This window comes from Silene latifolia, chromosome 1, assembly GCF_048544455.1.
Source record: "Silene latifolia isolate original U9 population chromosome 1, ASM4854445v1, whole genome shotgun sequence".
NCBI classification, from domain to species: domain Eukaryota; kingdom Viridiplantae; phylum Streptophyta; class Magnoliopsida; order Caryophyllales; family Caryophyllaceae; genus Silene; species Silene latifolia.
In genome coordinates, this window is record NC_133526.1 from 85,684,461 (window position 1) to 85,703,300 (window position 18,840).

Here is an 18,840-nt window from a genome sequence, read left to right on the forward strand (position 1 = left end):
TTGTAACTTTGCACCACTAGTCTAGCTTTATTCCTTACGATTTCACCGGAATCATCAAGCTTATTGCGAAAGACCCATCTAGTACCAATGACGGTATGATTAGATGGTCTAGGGACAAGGTGTCATACCTCATTTCTCTTGAATTGATTGAGCTCATCTTGCATAGCTAGCATCCAATCGGCATCGGTCAATGCAATTGTTATGTTGGTCAGCTCAATTTGAGAGAGAAATGCGCTATGTGCACAAAACTCATCAAGAGATGCAAAGTTGTTGAGAGGGGCCCTTGTTTTAACTCCGGAGTTCAAGTCACTTGTTTGATTTGAGAGTGGATGGGAGCTTTGACGTTTCCATTTTCTAGAAGGTGTTTTGTTCCCTCTCAGAGGTAACAGTCTCCGTGACTGTTGTCTGTTGATTAGAGGATGACTCTGGATTAGTGTTTGAGGATTCTTCTGAGGTAACAGTGTCTGGGACCGTTACTGTTCTAGAAGTGGATGCAACAGTCGTTGGAACCGTTGCTGAATGGGGGGTGGAATCAGTGGCAACGGTGTCACTGTCTGTTCCCCCTGGATTGTTGCTTGCATTATAAGGTAACAGTCTTTATGACTGTTGCATAACGTCATTGTTTGGGGCCTCCTCATCCTCAAACACAAAGTCTTTTCTCACGAGACCTATCTCAAATTCATCATCTTTGTCATCTTCGTCATCTTCACCCTCATTTTGTACCTGTCCAAGAATGCTAGATTCATTAAATATGACATGGACACTTTATTCAATTAGCATGGTTCGTTTATAATAAACTTTATAAGCCTTGCTATGGTTGGAATAACCAATAAAAACCGCTTCATCACTACGTGGATCGAATTTTCCCAAGTTATCTTTACCATTATTGTGAACAAAACATTTGCTCCCAAAGCATCTAAAATATGAAATATTGGGCTTTCTTCCACGTAAAATTTCGTAGGGCGTTTTATTGATTATGCTTATTATCATGACTCGGTTATGAATATAGCAAGCGGTGTTCACTGCTTCGGCCCAAAATTTTTTAGGCAATTTACTACACAACAATATGGTTTTAGCCATACTTTCAAGGGTCCTATTCATTCGTTCGACCACTCCATTTTGTTGTGGTGTTCTAGGAGCCGAAAAATTATGGTCTACACCATTGTCTTTACAATAAGCACTAAATGATGAGTTTTCGAATTCGGTTCCATGATCCGTTCTTATGGAAACAAGTTTGAAATCAAGTTTATTTTGAATCTTTTTCAACCAAATTAAAAACTCGTCAAATGCCTCATTCTTGGAGTTTAAGAAAAGTGCCCAAACAAACCTAGAATAATCATCAACAATGACACACACATAATGACTATCACCTCTACTTCTAGTTCTCATTGGTCCACAAAGGTCGATATGCAAGAGTTGTAATGGACGAAGAGTACTAATAATTCTTTTGGGTTTAAAGGAGCTTCTAACATGTTTACATCTTGCACATTCATCACATACTTTATCAAAGTCAAATTTCATGTTAGGAAATCCTTCAACTAAGTCAAGTCTCCTAAGTGTATTAAAAGTTTTAGCACTAACATGTCCAAACCTTTTGTGCCACAACCAAGGGTCGTTTTTCATTACACTCATGCATGACATAGTATGATCGGATAACATGTTTAAGTCGGTTAAGTACACATCTTTAACACGTCTTCCTTCGAGAATAATTTCATGAGTTGTGGCATCAATTATTCGACACAAATTATCACTAAATTCCACAATATTACCTTTATCACATAGTTGAGAAATGCTAAGGAGATTATGTTTTAAACCTTTAACAAGCCGCACATTTGTCGACACAAAGTAACGATGACTTACCGACCTTTCCCATGCCTATTATTTCACCCTTTTTGTCGTCACCAAATGTTACCTCGCCACCATCATAAGCTTCTAGTGAGAGGAATTGGCTGATATCTCCCGTCATATGACGAGAACACCCACTATCCAAGTACCAATTCCGGCCGCCTCTCACCAAGCCCTACACAAAATTAGACTTTGAGTTTAGGAACCCAAATAAATTTAGGTCCGTTCTTATTCTTTATATTTCTCAATATATCTTTTCGAATCCATATTTGTTTAGTTCCTCGACTTTAAACGTAAGATACTTGTTCCTTTCTTTAGAGTTTTCTAACTCCTTCATTAAGACATACTCAGATTTTAATTCCATGAAAGTTTCAGATTTTTGTTGAACATTAAGCTTAAGACTCGAGATGCATCTATCTAAATGAACAATCTTGGATCTAGACGAACTACATTCGGGAGATTCATTTTGAAATTTGACAAACTTTTCATGAAGCATTCTAATCTCCCTTTTGTAGGAATCTATGTTGACTTTAAGACACTCATTCTCTTTTGATAGATTAGTGATCGACAAGTTCGTTTGACATTGGCACTGTCACAGGTAACAGTCTGAGACAGTTTGCAGGTGAGTAGGCTCGAATATGGGTTGAGCTGTGGTGATTGCGGGTTGTTGATGCAGGAATGGTGTCGCCTCAACGGTGGTTCAACAATGGTGAGATGGATTTGAGGTGAGTGGTGATTGAATTCGTCGATTTGATGGTGGCTGCTGGCGGTTTAATGGAGGAGGGAGATGTAGTTGGTGGTGTTTGTTACGAATCAACTCGGGTTTCGACTCCAAGCTCAGAATTGAGTGTGTGAGGGCTGCTGGTTGTCGTGGATTGGTGGAGGTGGTGCAGGTCTGGTGATGGTAATGGCGGATGAAGGATGTCGGGTTGAATGAAGACGGGTTCGGCATTGAGCCGTGATAGCTGCTCGTTGCTGAGAAAGAATGGTGGCAGTTGTATTTTTAATGGTGGTCAGATGGTTGAATGGTAGTGATGGTGTTAAAAGGAAAGGGCAGCTAAAGGAACTACGAGTTGATAATGGGGAATAAGGGGGGTTTGGATTTTAGCAAAGGTATTGGTCAAGTTTGACTTTCTTTTGTTTAGTCCATCTCCAATTCTTCAATTTGACTCTGTCTCATCTCGTCTTATTTCCTTCTCGACTCAAATTTGCTCCTCAATTTTCGTCTCATTATTCCTCCTTACCTACACATTATTATAATAAAGTAGTAGTAATACTAATATTAAATAAACATACGACTAATTAATAAATATAACTACGACGACTAATTATTACTCCCTCCGTACCATATAAATGGTAACGTGGTAAAAAAAATGGGGATTTTAAGGAAAGAGGGTAAAAGAAGGGGTAAAGAGGGAAGAAAATAGGTGGGGTATGTAATTGTGAGTTGGTAGGTGGGGTATGTAGTGGTATTTTATGTAAATATTAAATGGGTATAAGGATAATTTGGTAATGTTGTGGGCCAAATAAGGAATGTTACCATTGGTGTGGTACGGCTGTATTAGGTAAGTGTTACCATTGGTCTGGTACGGAGGGAGTATAAATTAGTAAATAAATGGGCTATTTAACGATTAAGGCACACAAAATCGAGTCGAAATAAGGTATAAATGCGGGGCAAAAAGCTACCAAAATACTACTCATCAACGATAATGCAATAGTCACAACTACAAGAGATAAAGCGATTAAGACTAAATTTTTCACCTTTGCATACCATATGATATGAAGTTTTGAGACTATGAATGAAAATTTGAGATTATGGTATTTAGGGAATGAAACTAGATTTAATGATTTATTACTATTACTAGTTTAGACCCTGTGCAATAAATGCACGGTATATATAGTATTTTTTTTATAAATAAATAATTTATAAAATAATGATATTTCATTAATTGTCCATATTTCTCATTATTGTATTTTGCTTTGTTGACAATTAATCAAGAGATTTTTTTGCTGGAATATATTTTAAAACAAAATATTTTTTACCCACAAAGTTAATGAATTCAATTTTTTAGTCATCTCAATTTTTTTTGTCACGAAAGTAATAATAATAGTGATTCAGTTTTGTTTTGTATGTAACATGTATTAAGTCATTCTTAAATAATAGTATCAATAAAAGATTTAGTAATTTATAGTTTTATATAAATTTTATTTATATTTTAATTAAGATATTATAGTTTGGAGTTAGAGGTGAAAATAATATAATTTGACAAAAAGATTAATTTTAATTAAAAGATAATAATTTAATGTAATAAAAATGTAATTATTAGTTTCCTTTTTTAGTAAATGCACATAATTGTAGTTACTTTCCTTATTTAAAAAGATTCTTTTTGGAGGGAAAAATGTGAGAATTCCTGTTCATTTAGTAAATAGGGGATTGTACATTTGTAAGAGAAATTCACATACAATCATGCCCAATTTGTAAACAAATTATGCATTTATTATTACAATACAAATAGTTATGATTTAAAGTTTATTACTTCATATAGAGGAGATGTTTTTCTTTATTTGATATATTAAAATATGTGATTATATCCAAAATCCATCAAATTCGTTGAATATGAACATGTATCAAAAATATATGTTGAATCATGTTATACTTATTCAAATAGGTATGTAGAGTATCATCTATATATAAACTGACTCAAATAATTTCAAATGAAATATCAACAATAAAATCACATTTATCAACATATATATTAATTATCTCTAATTTAACGAAAGATGGCTAGTAATAGCATATCTCGTTGCATTGTTGCTATTATGTTTTTTGTATTGGTCTCAACGACGATCATTGAAGTTTCGATGGTAAATTAAGTAGATTTTTAGTACATCTAAAGTTGGTCAAATAATGTTTAATCTATAATTTGCTTAATTAAATCTCACAACATATATCCTTTGAAAAAATTCTGCTTTTCTTAACTTGAATGTTTATTTTAATGTGTCATTTTAGCGACTTTAGTTTTATCTAATCTATTTTGGTGATTAAATGTTTTATATTTACTTAAGTTTGTGGCTTGATTTACGGTTATAGTAGAGTCAAATTTATTTTCATTATTACCGCGTTTTCATTATAGTACGTGAAAAAGTCGAATTTGATTTTATGCTAAGGTGAATTTATAGCTAATGTCAAGTCTTTTCATCAAAATGAGACACAAATCAATTATCAAACCATACGTAAAATCTCACGGTATGTAATAATCAATTCAAAGTACCATACATTAAATATTTTCAATATCTTGGATTCTTGATCATCGAAGTCGTTATAAATATTGCATTACACTTCACATTAGTGGTGTGTTAACATATAATTTTTATTTATTTATTTTTACAAAATTCGCAAAATAAGCGAAAGTTTGATAGTTTTAATATGTCGAATATTTAATACTCCCTCCGATCCACACCAAAGGTAACATTGACTTTTTGACACTATTCATGGTCGTAGGGAATCTTCGACATTATTCTTAATCTATAAGACAAAATATATTCATGTGAGATCTTGTTTGATTCATCGTCATGAATGCTATAAGAATATCAAATTTTTATAATTTTTAATAATGTGTAACTAAAGATATTTACGTTGCAAAACGTGCCTCGACAAGTGTGAAAAAGTCAATGTTACCTTTGGTGTGGATCGGAGGGAGTATAGGTTATTACAATAAGATTTAAGTACTTTGGTTATTCGGGTAAGCTTTTATTTTAATTTAAATCGCAACTAATTCTAACATGCCTCTTGTGTTTCGCGTGTGCAAATGAAAGGCTGGCGGTCAAGGTTCACTCACAAGAGAAGGTAAATACTACTTATGAAAAAACATGTATCACCTTTTATTTTTCCATTATTTTATTTCTTCAAACAAACATTAATAATTCTAATTAACAAATTAATTATATTTTTTTATTGATTACACATACATGTTTGACTGGTATCGCAGAATGTTCATCAGCATGTAACTTACGATGTTCTGCAACTTCTCATAAGAAGCCATGTTTGTTCTTTTGTAACAAGTGTTGTCGGACATGCTTGTGCGTCCCATCTGGAACTTACGGGAACAAGGAAGAATGTCCGTGCTATAATAACTGGAAAACTAAAGAAGGCAAGCCAAAATGCCCTTGATTATGAAAGTTATTAGACATCTTTTTACAAATACGGATGTATCGTGTATTTTGAGTTGATTAATTACCAGTTTTAAAAGTTGGTATTATAAGTTAAAGTTGGATTGAGTCTCGGGTGATAAGAATAGTGATCACTTATTAAGTATTTGTATTATCGTATTTCTTAATGTTTACTCTTGATTTTTGCTCACAATTCACCTTTGAGCTTGTCTACGGATTATTTCTTTTAATATTCAGAAAGTGGATGATATCCTTATTTTTTCAAGTAAATCGTGTTTTAATTAATCCATTACTACATGTAAATTCTACTCTGTAATTGATTATTTATGTTACTAATTCGTCCTAATATGATTGTCAGTCTATATTTTAACCTACTCGACTTAGAAGATAGACGCCACCGCTAAAAATGCAACTTTGTACAAGTACGTTTTACATAAAAGCAAAATTTTAGAAGTACATTACTTTTCACCATTACGAGGATATCATCACTATGGCCCTGTTTTTTCTGGTTTTTTAGAGTTAGAATTAATTGAATCAATCAATCAATCAATGGAGCTGAAAGAAATCAATCAATCGAATCAATCAATCAATGGAGCCGAATCAATTGAATCGAATCAATCGAATGGAGCCGAGTTGGACTAAAAATCGAATCAATAGAGTGAAATGAAATCGAATCAATCAATAAAGTCAATTGAGTCAATCAATCGAAATAATCATATTAATATTAATAATATTAATAATAATAATAATAATAATAATAATTAATATTATTGTTATTATCAACTATAATAATACTAATATTCATAGTATAATACTATTTATACTAATACTAAATTTTTTAAGAAAAAAATTATAATATTACATATGAATAATCATAAATTATAATAATGAAAAAATAGTAATTTTTTACTAATAATATTCTTAATAACAATAATAAATAATAATGTCAATATTAATAATGATATTAGTAAAAATAGTTGTTTCGAATAAAAACACTCAAGTAAGAGTTGCTTGAATCCGGGCCGGGTCAACGCGCTCCTCTCAGACGATGGCACCTCGAACCTATGCTTGCTCTCTCCGGATGGATCTTTTACGCATAACAAATAGGGCCTCGAAGGGTTCGCAATAGGTCCTTCTCTGATGCCTTACGGTACTGGTAGATAGTTGAGACCTTGCTTGAAGCTAAGGTTTCCGTGCCCTCTCATAGTAGCTCGAGTAGTCTTACTTCTATAGAGAGGAAGTTGTTGGTGAGAAGTATTTTACCATTGATTGGTCAATAATGAGGTATTTATAGGTTTCTATGTGTACCTCAAATGATGGCTTGGAAAGCATGGTTACCATATTCGCTATGAATACGCCTTACCGATTCGCGATTCGCTTATAGGAAATGTGTTATATGTATTTTCAGTAATCAATTTGATATAATTCGCTTTTAACGATTCGTGATTCGTAGGGTATCAAGCGAATCTGTAACCATGTTTGCAAGCGTGTTGACTTGTATGACCCCGTATTGGCTAGTGGGTTAAGTCGGTTGAGCGTGCCCCATCAATAATATTAATAATAAATGTTATTAATTTTAATAATTACCAATAATAATTATAACAACAACAACAACAACAACAACAACAACAACATTAACATTAACATTAATAACATTATTATTCATTTTAATAATAATATTCATAATAATAATAGTAATTATAATAAATAAATTATTAATAACAATATTATTAAATATAATAATAATAATAATAATAATAATAATAATAATAATAATAATAATAATAATAATAATAATAATAATAATAAAGAATAATAATATTAATAATAACTATTAAATTCAAGATGAGTAAAATTGAAATGAGCTGAACTTAATGGAGTAAATCAATCAATCAATGGAGCCGAGCTAAGCCGAATCGAATCGAATGGAGCTTAATCAATCAATCGAATGGATCTGAATCAATCAATCAATGGATCTGATCAATCGAATCGAGATGAATCAATCGAATAGAAATTTGAATCGAAATGGGCTGAAAATAAGCCAGAATAGGCCTTGTTCTTTTGGACTTAATTTCAGTTCTAATAAGTTCGATTGATTGATTGACTCATTCGATTGATTGATTGATTCGATTCGATCGATTTAGTTGATTCATTGATTGATTCATATTAGTTTATTTCAACATTACTAATTTTATTCTTATTGATATCATTATTATTATTTTTTATAATGTATTTACTATTGTTATTGTTATTATTATTATTATTATTATTGTTATTATATTATTTTTATATTTATTATATTAATATTATATTTATTAATAATTAATTCGTATTGTTTATATTATTATATTTATATTTAATATATTTATTATTATTATTATTATTATTATTATCATTATTATCATTATTATTATTATATTATGTTTATTATTTTATTAATATATTCATTATTATTAATATTATTGATAATATATTTAATATTATTATATTAATAAGTTATAATATTATATTTATTATTTTATTAATATACTCATTATTATTAATATTATTAATCACATATTTATTATTATTATTATTATTATTATTATTATTATTATTATATTTAATATTATTATATTAATAAGTTATTATATTAGACCTATTATTATTATTATATTATTATTATTTATTTTTTAGTTATTATTATTAATATATTATATTATTATTAATAATGTTATCATTTATATTACTAATATTATTATTACTATATTTATTATTATATTACTATATTTATTTTTTATATATCTTATTAAATTATTATTATTAGATTATATTAATATATTATTATTATTATTAATGAATAATATTATAATAATATTTATTATTATTATTATTATTATTAATATAATCTTTTTATTATTATTTGAGTTCATTGATTCGATTCAGATCGATTCATTCAGATTCGATTCCATTCCATCGATTCAGATTCGATTCGATTCAGCTCCATTCGATTCGATTCGATTCGACAATTTCAGTTCAAAAGAACAGGGTCATAGTATACAAAAGTCTCATCTTCAAATGGTTTAAACGTTGGATATTTGCAGATGTTTAGGCGTCGTTTAGTTGCCATGGTGGAATTAATCTCCCATCGGTTACAAAAACCCGTGAATTGGAGAAATCACATGAATTGCTTAAAACTCGTTTGGTTGACATGACGGAATTTAATGGATATAGGAGTTTTCAATTACTAGGGGGTGGGGTAATTAAACTCCTCCATAATGGAGGAGTTGACAACTTCTAGGAAAAGGGAAATCATGAGATTTTAAGCAACCAAATAACTCTATTTTTGCCAATTCATAGAATTTTACAATTCATCCACATTTAGGCCCTGTTCTTTTGGACTTAATTTCAGTTCTAATAAGTTCGATTCGATTCGATTCGATTCGACTCCATTCGATTCGATTCGATTCGATTCGATCGATTCGATTCATTCATATTAGTTTATTTCAACATTACTATTATTATTCTTATTGATATCATTATTATTTTTATATTAATGTATTTACTATTGTTATTATTATTATTATATTATTATTTTTATATTTATATTTATTATATTACTATTATATATATTAATAACTAATTCGTATTGTTTATATTATTATATTTATATTTAATACATTTATTATTATTATTTTTATTATTATTATAATTATAATTATTATATTATATTTATTATTTTATTAATATATTTATTATTATTAATATTATTCATAACATATTTATTATTATTATTATATTAATAAGTTATTATTTAATATTTATTATTTTATTGATATACTCATTATTATTAATATTATTATTATATTTAATATTATTATGTTAATAAGTTATTATATTAGACCTATTATTATTATTTATTTTTTTGTTATTATTATTAATATATTATATTATTATTATTAATAATGTTATCATTTATATTACTAATATATTATTATTATTATTACTATATTTATTATTATATTAATATTTTATTTTTTATATATGTTATTAGATTATTATTATTAGAATATATTAATATATTATTATTATTATTATTAATGGATAATATTATAATAATATTTATTATTATTATTGGTATTATTTTTATTATAATATTTATTATTATTATTATTATTATTAATATAATCTTTTTATTATTATTTCAGATTCATTCATTTCGAATCGATCGATTCGATTCGATTCGATTCACTCCATTAAGTTGATTCAGTTTCGATTCACTCCATTAAGTTGATTCATTCGATTCGATAATTTCATCAAAAGAACAGGACCTTAGAGTGGCAGTCAAATGATACCTTAACCTTAATCCTATGAGGCTATGACACTCGTGCCTACTATTTGTCACATGAATCCCTTGTTTAATTACAAAATCATATAGGTACAATTTCACAAACATGATAGGTGGTTTGATTACAAAATCACAAGAGTACAACTTCACAAACATGATAATGGAATTTGAATGAGGAGAAAAGATAACGATAAAGTTTCCCCGACTTATTTTTTATTTTAAGAAAAAGAGGACTATAAGGCCCCGTACTTTTGTATTTAAAGTCACTTAATTTAAGTTCACTCCAGATCCTATAAGTTCAGTTCAGATCTTATAACTTCAGTTCAGATCCTATAAGTTCAGTTCAGTTCAGATCCTATAAGTTCAGTTTAGTTTAGATCCTATAAGTTCAGTTCAGATCCTATAAGTTCAGTTCAGTTCAAATTCTATAAGTTCAGTTCAGTTCAGATTCTATAAGTTCAGTTCAGATCCTATAAGTTCAGATCCAATATTCACTTTAGAAAAGTTATATACAGAGTATTATTTTTAAAAACCGGTGCAAAAATATTTGACATTATTAATTATTCGATACATATATGATATATACATTATATTTTTAAAACAAAATTATCACTCTTCTCATTATTTTTTATCGTAATGTAACCATAGTATAATGTATGAACAAACTAATATATATAAAGCGAAAAAATGTTATTATCTTACCTTGTGTTTTAGACTATATTTTCTTATCAATGTTCTCACTTGGCTGCCCACTAATTTCTTGTAAAAAATTTGTTTAATCTCAATAAAAGTTTGCGTTTTTTTTATAATAATAATAATATTAATAATAATAATAATAATAATAATAACAATAATAATAACAACAACAACAATAATAATAATAATAAAAGTTGCGGTTTTATAAAAAATATTAAAATTAATAATAATAATAATAATAACAACAACAACAACAACAACAATAACAAAAAACAAAATAATAATAATAATAATAATAATAATAATAATAATAATATTTAAGTTCATTTAAATTTGGATCGTATAAGTTCAGTTCAGTTTAGATCCTATAATTTCAGTTCAGTTCAGATTCTATAAGTTCAGTTCAGATCCTATAAGTTCAGTTCAATTCAGATCAAATCCGTTTCAGTCCAAAAGAACAGGGCCTAAGTCAATATAGTTTTACTATGTTCAAATCATTGATATGACTATCAAAATCGCGAAATCTCCATGTTGGCTCCAAATCAAAATCGTGTGGTTTGGCCTCATACAAACAGACTCGCGGCCATTTAGATATTTCGTGAGCCACTTTGATATATTTACAATGAATTGGTTTTACTTGTATTTTTTTTTTTCCGGTTATTTATTAGCGTAATTATGTTTATGAATTTGATTACATGCGAGTTTCTGGACTGAATTTATTACGACACATGTGTTTGACCCCCAAAAAAAAAACAATTTTCACACTCCCTCATATACCAATCGTTGGTAATGAAAAAGCCAAACTTGGGAGGGGTCAACCCATTAAATTGCCTTCAGTAACCCGAAGGAGATTGCCCCAGCTGTCGGTAGGGGATACTCCTGGTCAACACCAAAAAAAAAATATACCAATCGTTGGTTGGCGCAATGGTAGCATGGGGCTGCGCTTGGTAGGGAGGTCTGCGGATCGATCCCCCACAACTGCAATTGGGAAGGGTTTAAATACTGTAATCCTTGGACACGCCCCGAAATCCGGATTAGTCGGCCCAATGTGGTTCGGATTACCGGATGGTTTAGACAAAAAAAATAAAAAAATAAAAAAACATACTCCCTCACATCCAGACCAAAGGTAACATAGACCTATTTTTCTTCTCACAAAAAGTGAGTCTATATTACCTTTAGTCTGATTAAGAGGGAGGAAAAGAGAAATAGTGAATGTTAGGCCATGTTCATTCTACCTTAATTTCACCTCATTATTCAGCTCAACTCAACCCTGGACACATGAACAAATTTTCCTATACTGTGTTTTGGCGTTGGGCTTTGTTTATTTTTATTGGACTTACCATGACACATGGACAATAACCAGACTTGGCACCCTCAACCTCAGCCTGCTAATCCAGTGAGGCCAATCTCGTACTTGGTTCGGCTCGTTATCACCCGTAAATTGTTTAGCACTAGTTAACTCACCTTTTGTGTTTTGACTTATCATAATCATCTTTAACAATTCATCGTTATCCCAGATTCACTTCCACTTTTTTCACTTTCATGCTGTAACTGGGCAGGTTCATTTTTCACTTTTATGGACATAATTACTTGTTTTGATCTACTAATTATGTAATGAATTTCTGGTGATTGATTTTATTTATTTATTCCAATAGCTCTATAATACCCACATGATTTCTTATGCTAAAGTTCACATCTTTGTTAATTATATGCGTATAATTAGTTTCATTGATGATTATTTCATGATTATCTGCTTTTAAATCATGACTGTAGTTGTTTTAGATGCCCTTGAAGCTTAAAGTTTAGAACTTTGAGTTATACTCCTTGCTTTTTTGGTGTTATCTTTTTCATGGTTATATGCTTTCGTTATCGCTACCGTTATCGTTACCGTTTTAATGGAGATTCAACCTTTTTTGGGCTATGTTATATGTTGTTTCACTAGAGAATGAAGTATAGAAGCTTTGTTGTTCTTGGCCATTTTCTTTCAAGCAATTTCAAAAAAAAAAAAAAAAAACTGCTAGCTTGGTATCTAGCTTGGCTTCTTCTGATTTCACATTTCGTGTCGTAAACAATGTTTCCAGTACTCTATTATTCGGTTTTGGAATATGATGGAGTAAAGGAAAATGGGTGCTTCTGATATTGTGAAGTAGCAAAGTGTCAGCTGCTGATACGCAGTTTTCATTATGGGTCATCCAGCGTTGCTGTGTTTTCATATGGGGTAATGCTAAATACATCTGCCCCCCTTAACTCGTCTCGCTATTGGTCTGTACAATGAATAGGCAGGGAGACAATTTTGGTGGTATCGGTTAATAAAATGGGAAATTGAGTAGAGCCGAATACTCAAATATATGATTCATGTCCCTGTACGATGCCATCTCGATCCCAAGATAAGTACTCAATAGATAGTAGAGAATGATGGTTTGTTAGTGAACAATCCAATATTCCAATTCTAGGTGATGACAGTGATGTGGATCATGATTGTTCCGGATTATTATTTGGAAGCTTGGTTAGGTTGTACATATTATCCAACTGAGTTTCGAGTGATCTTCTGATTTTCGGGATGGGGTATGGTAAATTGTATGCATCCTGGTTTTGATCTTCTATTTATAGTTTTTTACTTTTTCATTGAGCAACACGACTCCCAGTTGATCTGCCAATTTTATGTCTGTGTGAAATAGTAGTGTCAATCTTCACTCATCAATATACTGTTGATGTATAATTGATATTCTTTACTGCCTGAAAAGCAACTCTTTCTGCCTTCTGTAGCAGATTCTTTGAAAACTCAAATTTATGTTTTTTTCGGGAAGAACGTTCATAAGTCCCTAAGCCCTGAATTTGCTTGTGTATTTGTCAACATGTCTTCAGGATTATCTGATACTGGAAATTGAGCTTCGAAATGGGCAGCCTGTCGTCTGAGAAACTAAGGGTCTGCATTGACCGCGGAGGCACATTCACTGATGTGTATGCTGAAATCCCTGGTCAACCTGAAGGTCATGTGATGAAACTATTGTCCGTCGATCCTTCTAACTATGATGATGCCCCAGTTGAAGGTATTCGGAGAATTCTTGAGGAATATACTGGAGAAAAAATCTCTAGATCATCCAAGATTCCTACTGACAAAATCGAGTGGATAAGGATGGGAACCACTGTGGCTACAAATGCTTTATTGGAGAGAAAAGGAGAAAGGATAGCTCTTTGCGTTACCGAAGGTTTCAGGGACCTGCTGCAAATTGGCAACCAAGCTCGTCCAAACATATTTGACCTCACCGTATCCAAGCCCTCAAATCTGTATGAAGCAGTTGTTGAAGTTGAAGAAAGAGTGGAACTTGTTCCTGATACTGAAGTGGGTCCTAGCCAGCCTCCCTTTGTTAAAGGAGTTTCAGGAGAACTAGTGAGAATTGCAAAGCCATTTAAGGAAGAAACTTTAAAGCCTTTGCTTAAAGGGCTATTGGACAAGGGAATCTACTGTTTAGCTGTTGTGTTAATGCACTCTTACACCTACCCACAACATGAGATTCTTGTCGAGAAGTTAGCCTTGAGCATGGGTTTTAAACACGTATCCCTATCATCGGCCTTGACACCTATGGTTCGAGCGGTCCCAAGAGGCCTAACTGCCAGTGTTGATGCATATCTCACCCCCGTCATCAAAGATTACTTGTCAGGTTTCATTTCTAAGTTTGATGAAGGATTGGGGAAGATTAATGTTTTGTTTATGCAATCAGATGGAGGATTAGCTCCAGAAAATAGATTTTCTGGTCATAAAGCTGTTCTATCAGGCCCAGCTGGTGGTGTTGTTGGTTACTCACAGACTTTGTTTGACATAGAAACCGATAAGCCTCTTATTGGATTTGATATGGGTGGTACATCCACTGATGTTAGCCGCTATGCTGGGGGCTATGAGCAGGTACTCGAAACCCAGATTGCAGGGTCAGTTATCCAGGCACCCCAACTTGACATAAATACTGTCGCTGCTGGTGGGGGTTCAAAGTTGACTTTTCAATTTGGGGCCTTCAAAGTGGGTCCAGAGTCAGTGGGTGCTCACCCTGGACCTGTGTGTTATAGGAAAGGAGGAGAATTGGCGGTTACTGATGCAAATCTAGTATTAGGTTACGTCATTCCTGACTATTTTCCTTCGATTTTTGGGCCCAAAGAAGATCAGCCTCTGGATGTCGAGGCAACCAAAGAAAAATTCAAGAAGCTTGCTTTGCAGATAAATTCATACAGGAAGAACCAGGATCCATCAGCAAAAGATATGTCAGTTGAGGAGATAGCTCTTGGATTTGTGAATGTTGCGAATGAGACAATGTGTCGTCCAATACGCCAGTTGACCGAGATGAAAGGGCATGAAACAAAGAACCATGCTCTGGCTTGTTTTGGAGGTGCTGGGCCCCAACATGCATGTGCTATTGCAAGAGCGCTGGGCATGAAAGAGGTCTTAATCCATAAGTTCTGTGGTATACTGAGTGCGTATGGCATGGGATTGGCTGATGTTGTTGAGGAGGCTCAAGAGCCATATTCTGCTGTTTATTGTGCTGAATCCATTCAGGAAGCCGGTCAAAGAGAGACCAAGTTGATGGAACAAGTGAAGCAAAAGTTGCAAGAACAAGGTTTTAGGGAGGAGAACATTAGAGCTGAAACTTATTTAAATTTGAGGTATGAGGGTACAGATACCGCTATTATGGTAAAAAGACAAGACGCTGATGATTGTTCATTGTTTGACTATGCTATTGAATTTGTGAAGCTTTTCCAGCAGGAATATGGATTTAAACTAAAGAACAGGAACATCCTTGTGTGTGATGTAAGAGTTCGAGGGGTTGGAGTGACTAATATCTTGAAACCTAAAGCTCAAGAGCCTATTTCAGGAACTCCAAAGAGTGAAGGTCTGTACAAAGTGTATTTTCACAATGGCTGGCAAGAAACTCCTTTATTCAAGCTCGAGAAACTGGGGTACGGTCATGCCATTCCTGGGCCCGCTATCATTATGAATGGTAATAGTACCGTGATTGTGGAGCCAAATTGTAGAGCAAGTATATCTAAATACGGAAACATTAAAATCATTATCGAATCGACTTCAAGCGTAGGAGTTGTTTCGGAGAAAGTTGCAGATGTCGTGCAGCTGTCAATCTTTAACCACAGATTTATGGGAATAGCTGAGCAAATGGGCAGGACACTACAAAGGACATCAATATCAACAAATATCAAGGAACGGCTTGATTTTTCTTGTGCGCTTTTTGATCCTGATGGAGGTCTTGTGGCTAACGCACCTCATGTCCCTGTGCACCTTGGAGCTATGTCAAGTACTGTTCGTTGGCAACTGAAGTACTGGGGTGATAATTTGAGCGAAGGAGACGTGCTAGTCACTAATCATCCATGTGCTGGTGGTAGCCATCTTCCCGATATAACTGTCATAACTCCGGTGTTTGACAAGGGGAAACTGGTATTTTTTGTGGCTAGCCGAGGTCATCATGCTGAAATCGGAGGTATTACTCCTGGAAGCATGCCCCCGTTCTCCAAGGCCATATGGGAAGAAGGGGCTGCCATCAAAGCCTTCAAGCTTGTGGAGAAGGGTACATTTCAGGAAGAAGGCATTGTCCAGCTTTTGCGGGTCCCATGTTCTGATGATTCTACTCACGAAATCCCAGGAACCCGTAGGCTTCAAGACAACTTGTCAGATCTCCATGCACAAGTTGCTGCCAACCAGAGAGGAATCTCGCTTATCAAAGAGCTTATCGACCAGTATGGTTTAGAGATTGTGAAGGCGTACATGAAATATGTACAGCTTAATGCAGAAGAAGCTGTCAGAGAAATGCTCAAATCAGTGGCTGCCAAAGTGTTATGTACTTCTAATAAATCAAAAGTGGGAGATAGTGTGACCATTGAAGAAGAAGATTATATGGATGATGGTTCTATAATTCATTTAAAACTTTCTATTGATTCCACAAGGGGAGAAGCATTTTTTGACTTTACAGGGACAAGCCCGGAAGTATACGGTAACTGGAATGCACCAGAAGCAGTTACAGCTGCTGCAGTTATTTACTGCCTCCGGTGTTTGGTAAATGTCGATATTCCATTAAATCAAGGGTGCCTTGCCCCAGTAAAAATCTACATCCCTCCCGGTTCTTTTCTCTCTCCAAGTGACAAAGCTGCCGTGGTGGGAGGCAATGTTCTCACGTCCCAAAGAGTTACTGATGTCGTACTCACTGCATTCCAGGCATGTGCTTGTTCTCAAGGTTGCATGAATAATCTTACTTTTGGGGACGACACATTTGGTTACTATGAGACCATTGGAGGTGGATGTGGGGCCGGACCAAGTTGGGATGGGACTAGTGGGGTTCAGTGTCATATGACGAATACTCGTATTACCGACCCTGAGATATTTGAGCAAAGGTACCCTGTGATTCTACACAAATTTGGGCTGAGAGAGAACAGTGGAGGTACAGGGGTCCACAGGGGAGGAGATGGGCTTGTGAGGGAGATCGAGTTCAGGCGGCCCGTTGTAGTGAGCATTCTCTCCGAGAGACGTGTCCATGCTCCAAGAGGTTTGAAAGGAGGCAAAGATGGAGCTTGTGGGGCGAACTATTTAATAACGAGTGATAAAAGGAAACTCTATCTTGGCGGTAAAAATACCATACATGTGCAGGCAGGAGAAACAATAGTGATTTTAACTCCTGGAGGAGGTGGATATGGGTCTCCTCCATAGATTCAACTAACTCTCGTGAATTTCCGGAGTCCTGGCATGTGAAGGGTGTTGGCAATCTTTTGCTAAACAAAGGTAGTTGCAAATTTAATCCTTTTAGTCCGGCATTTTCAGAGAGCGCACACTTAAATGTGACAGAAACAGTCTTGCACGATTATTTTTGGAAGACCGGACCATTTATCTACAAACCAGCAATTATATTGTTATAATTAGTTTGTAAATGAATATTGCACAATATTTCAATGTGGGAGAGTCTCTCTTGCAGGGCTAGCTCTCCGGAGAGGTTGACTGTAGTAGTTTATCAGAAAGAAGTTCATGAAAAACATACAAAAAAGAAATTAATTGCACTGACCCCTGAATTCTATTTGTTCCTTGCTTTACCCATTTTGAGCTATTTGCAATTAGAAGTTGTAAGTTTGTGGCCTTGTACTTGTGAAGATTGAGGGGAAGCTTGCCCTTTAAATCTATTATTGTCAAACTGTTCTAATACGGTGCTATTGCGCTGCATGCTGCTTACTGATTTAGTTCTAATTTATCTCCTTGGCAGTCAGGCGCTTTTGGAATATTCAGTTCTCAGCTAGGCAGGTGGGGAATGTGGAAACTGAAACACATCTTCAGCATGTTCTGGAGTTGGAGAACAAGACTTGCAACTGATTGTATCTTCCTCTGATGTCGCAGGTTCGAATATCAGAACTGGCCTAGAAGTCTGATGTATTGTACACAACCTGAATTACGACAGTACTTGGTGGCTTTTATGAGTTTTATCATTGTTTCACCTTCCTGAATTGATGCTTTATGCTGTTAACTTTTCAGTTCTCGTGAAAAAACAATGTATGTGCTTGAGGTTTTAGTGTTTCGGAATAAAGTTCTGTCTCGATTGGCAGCGGGCAGTCAATAAAGCATGCACATCTAATTCACTCACTTCTTCTGGACGTAAAGAAGGAAATATTAATGTTTTCTTTTGTTTGATACATTAATTTAGTCTAGACGAAAGAATAATCGCTCATCGTTGGAAGGAGACTGTTAATGGGAGATGTATGGTTGTATCTGTTTCCTGTAATCCTGTTGTGTTTTATGAATGAATGTAAGTTTTGGTATACATAGT

The 18,840-nt window shown here is 33.4% G+C and overlaps 1 protein-coding gene across 7 annotated transcripts; it reads left to right on the forward strand.

Annotated features, from left to right (window-relative positions):
* Nucleotides 1-12,423: 12,423 nt before the first annotated feature.
* LOC141607490 (5-oxoprolinase 1) lies at nucleotides 12,424-18,634 on the forward strand. Of its 7 annotated transcripts, none has more exons than XM_074426845.1 (3): nucleotides 12,424-12,597; nucleotides 13,904-17,810; nucleotides 18,283-18,634. In XM_074426845.1, the coding sequence occupies exon 2, from the start codon at nucleotides 13,935-13,937 to the stop codon at nucleotides 17,736-17,738; it is 3,804 nt and encodes a 1,267-aa protein (XP_074282946.1). In that variant the 5' UTR covers nucleotides 12,424-12,597; nucleotides 13,904-13,934; the 3' UTR covers nucleotides 17,739-17,810; nucleotides 18,283-18,634. The 7 variants fall into 7 exon arrangements, with proteins under 7 accessions (XP_074282946.1, XP_074282962.1, XP_074282951.1 ...); XM_074426861.1 differs by having other exon boundaries at nucleotides 12,443-12,597; nucleotides 18,287-18,634; XM_074426850.1 differs by having other exon boundaries at nucleotides 12,563-12,649.
* The last annotated feature ends 206 nt before the right edge of the window (nucleotides 18,635-18,840 follow it).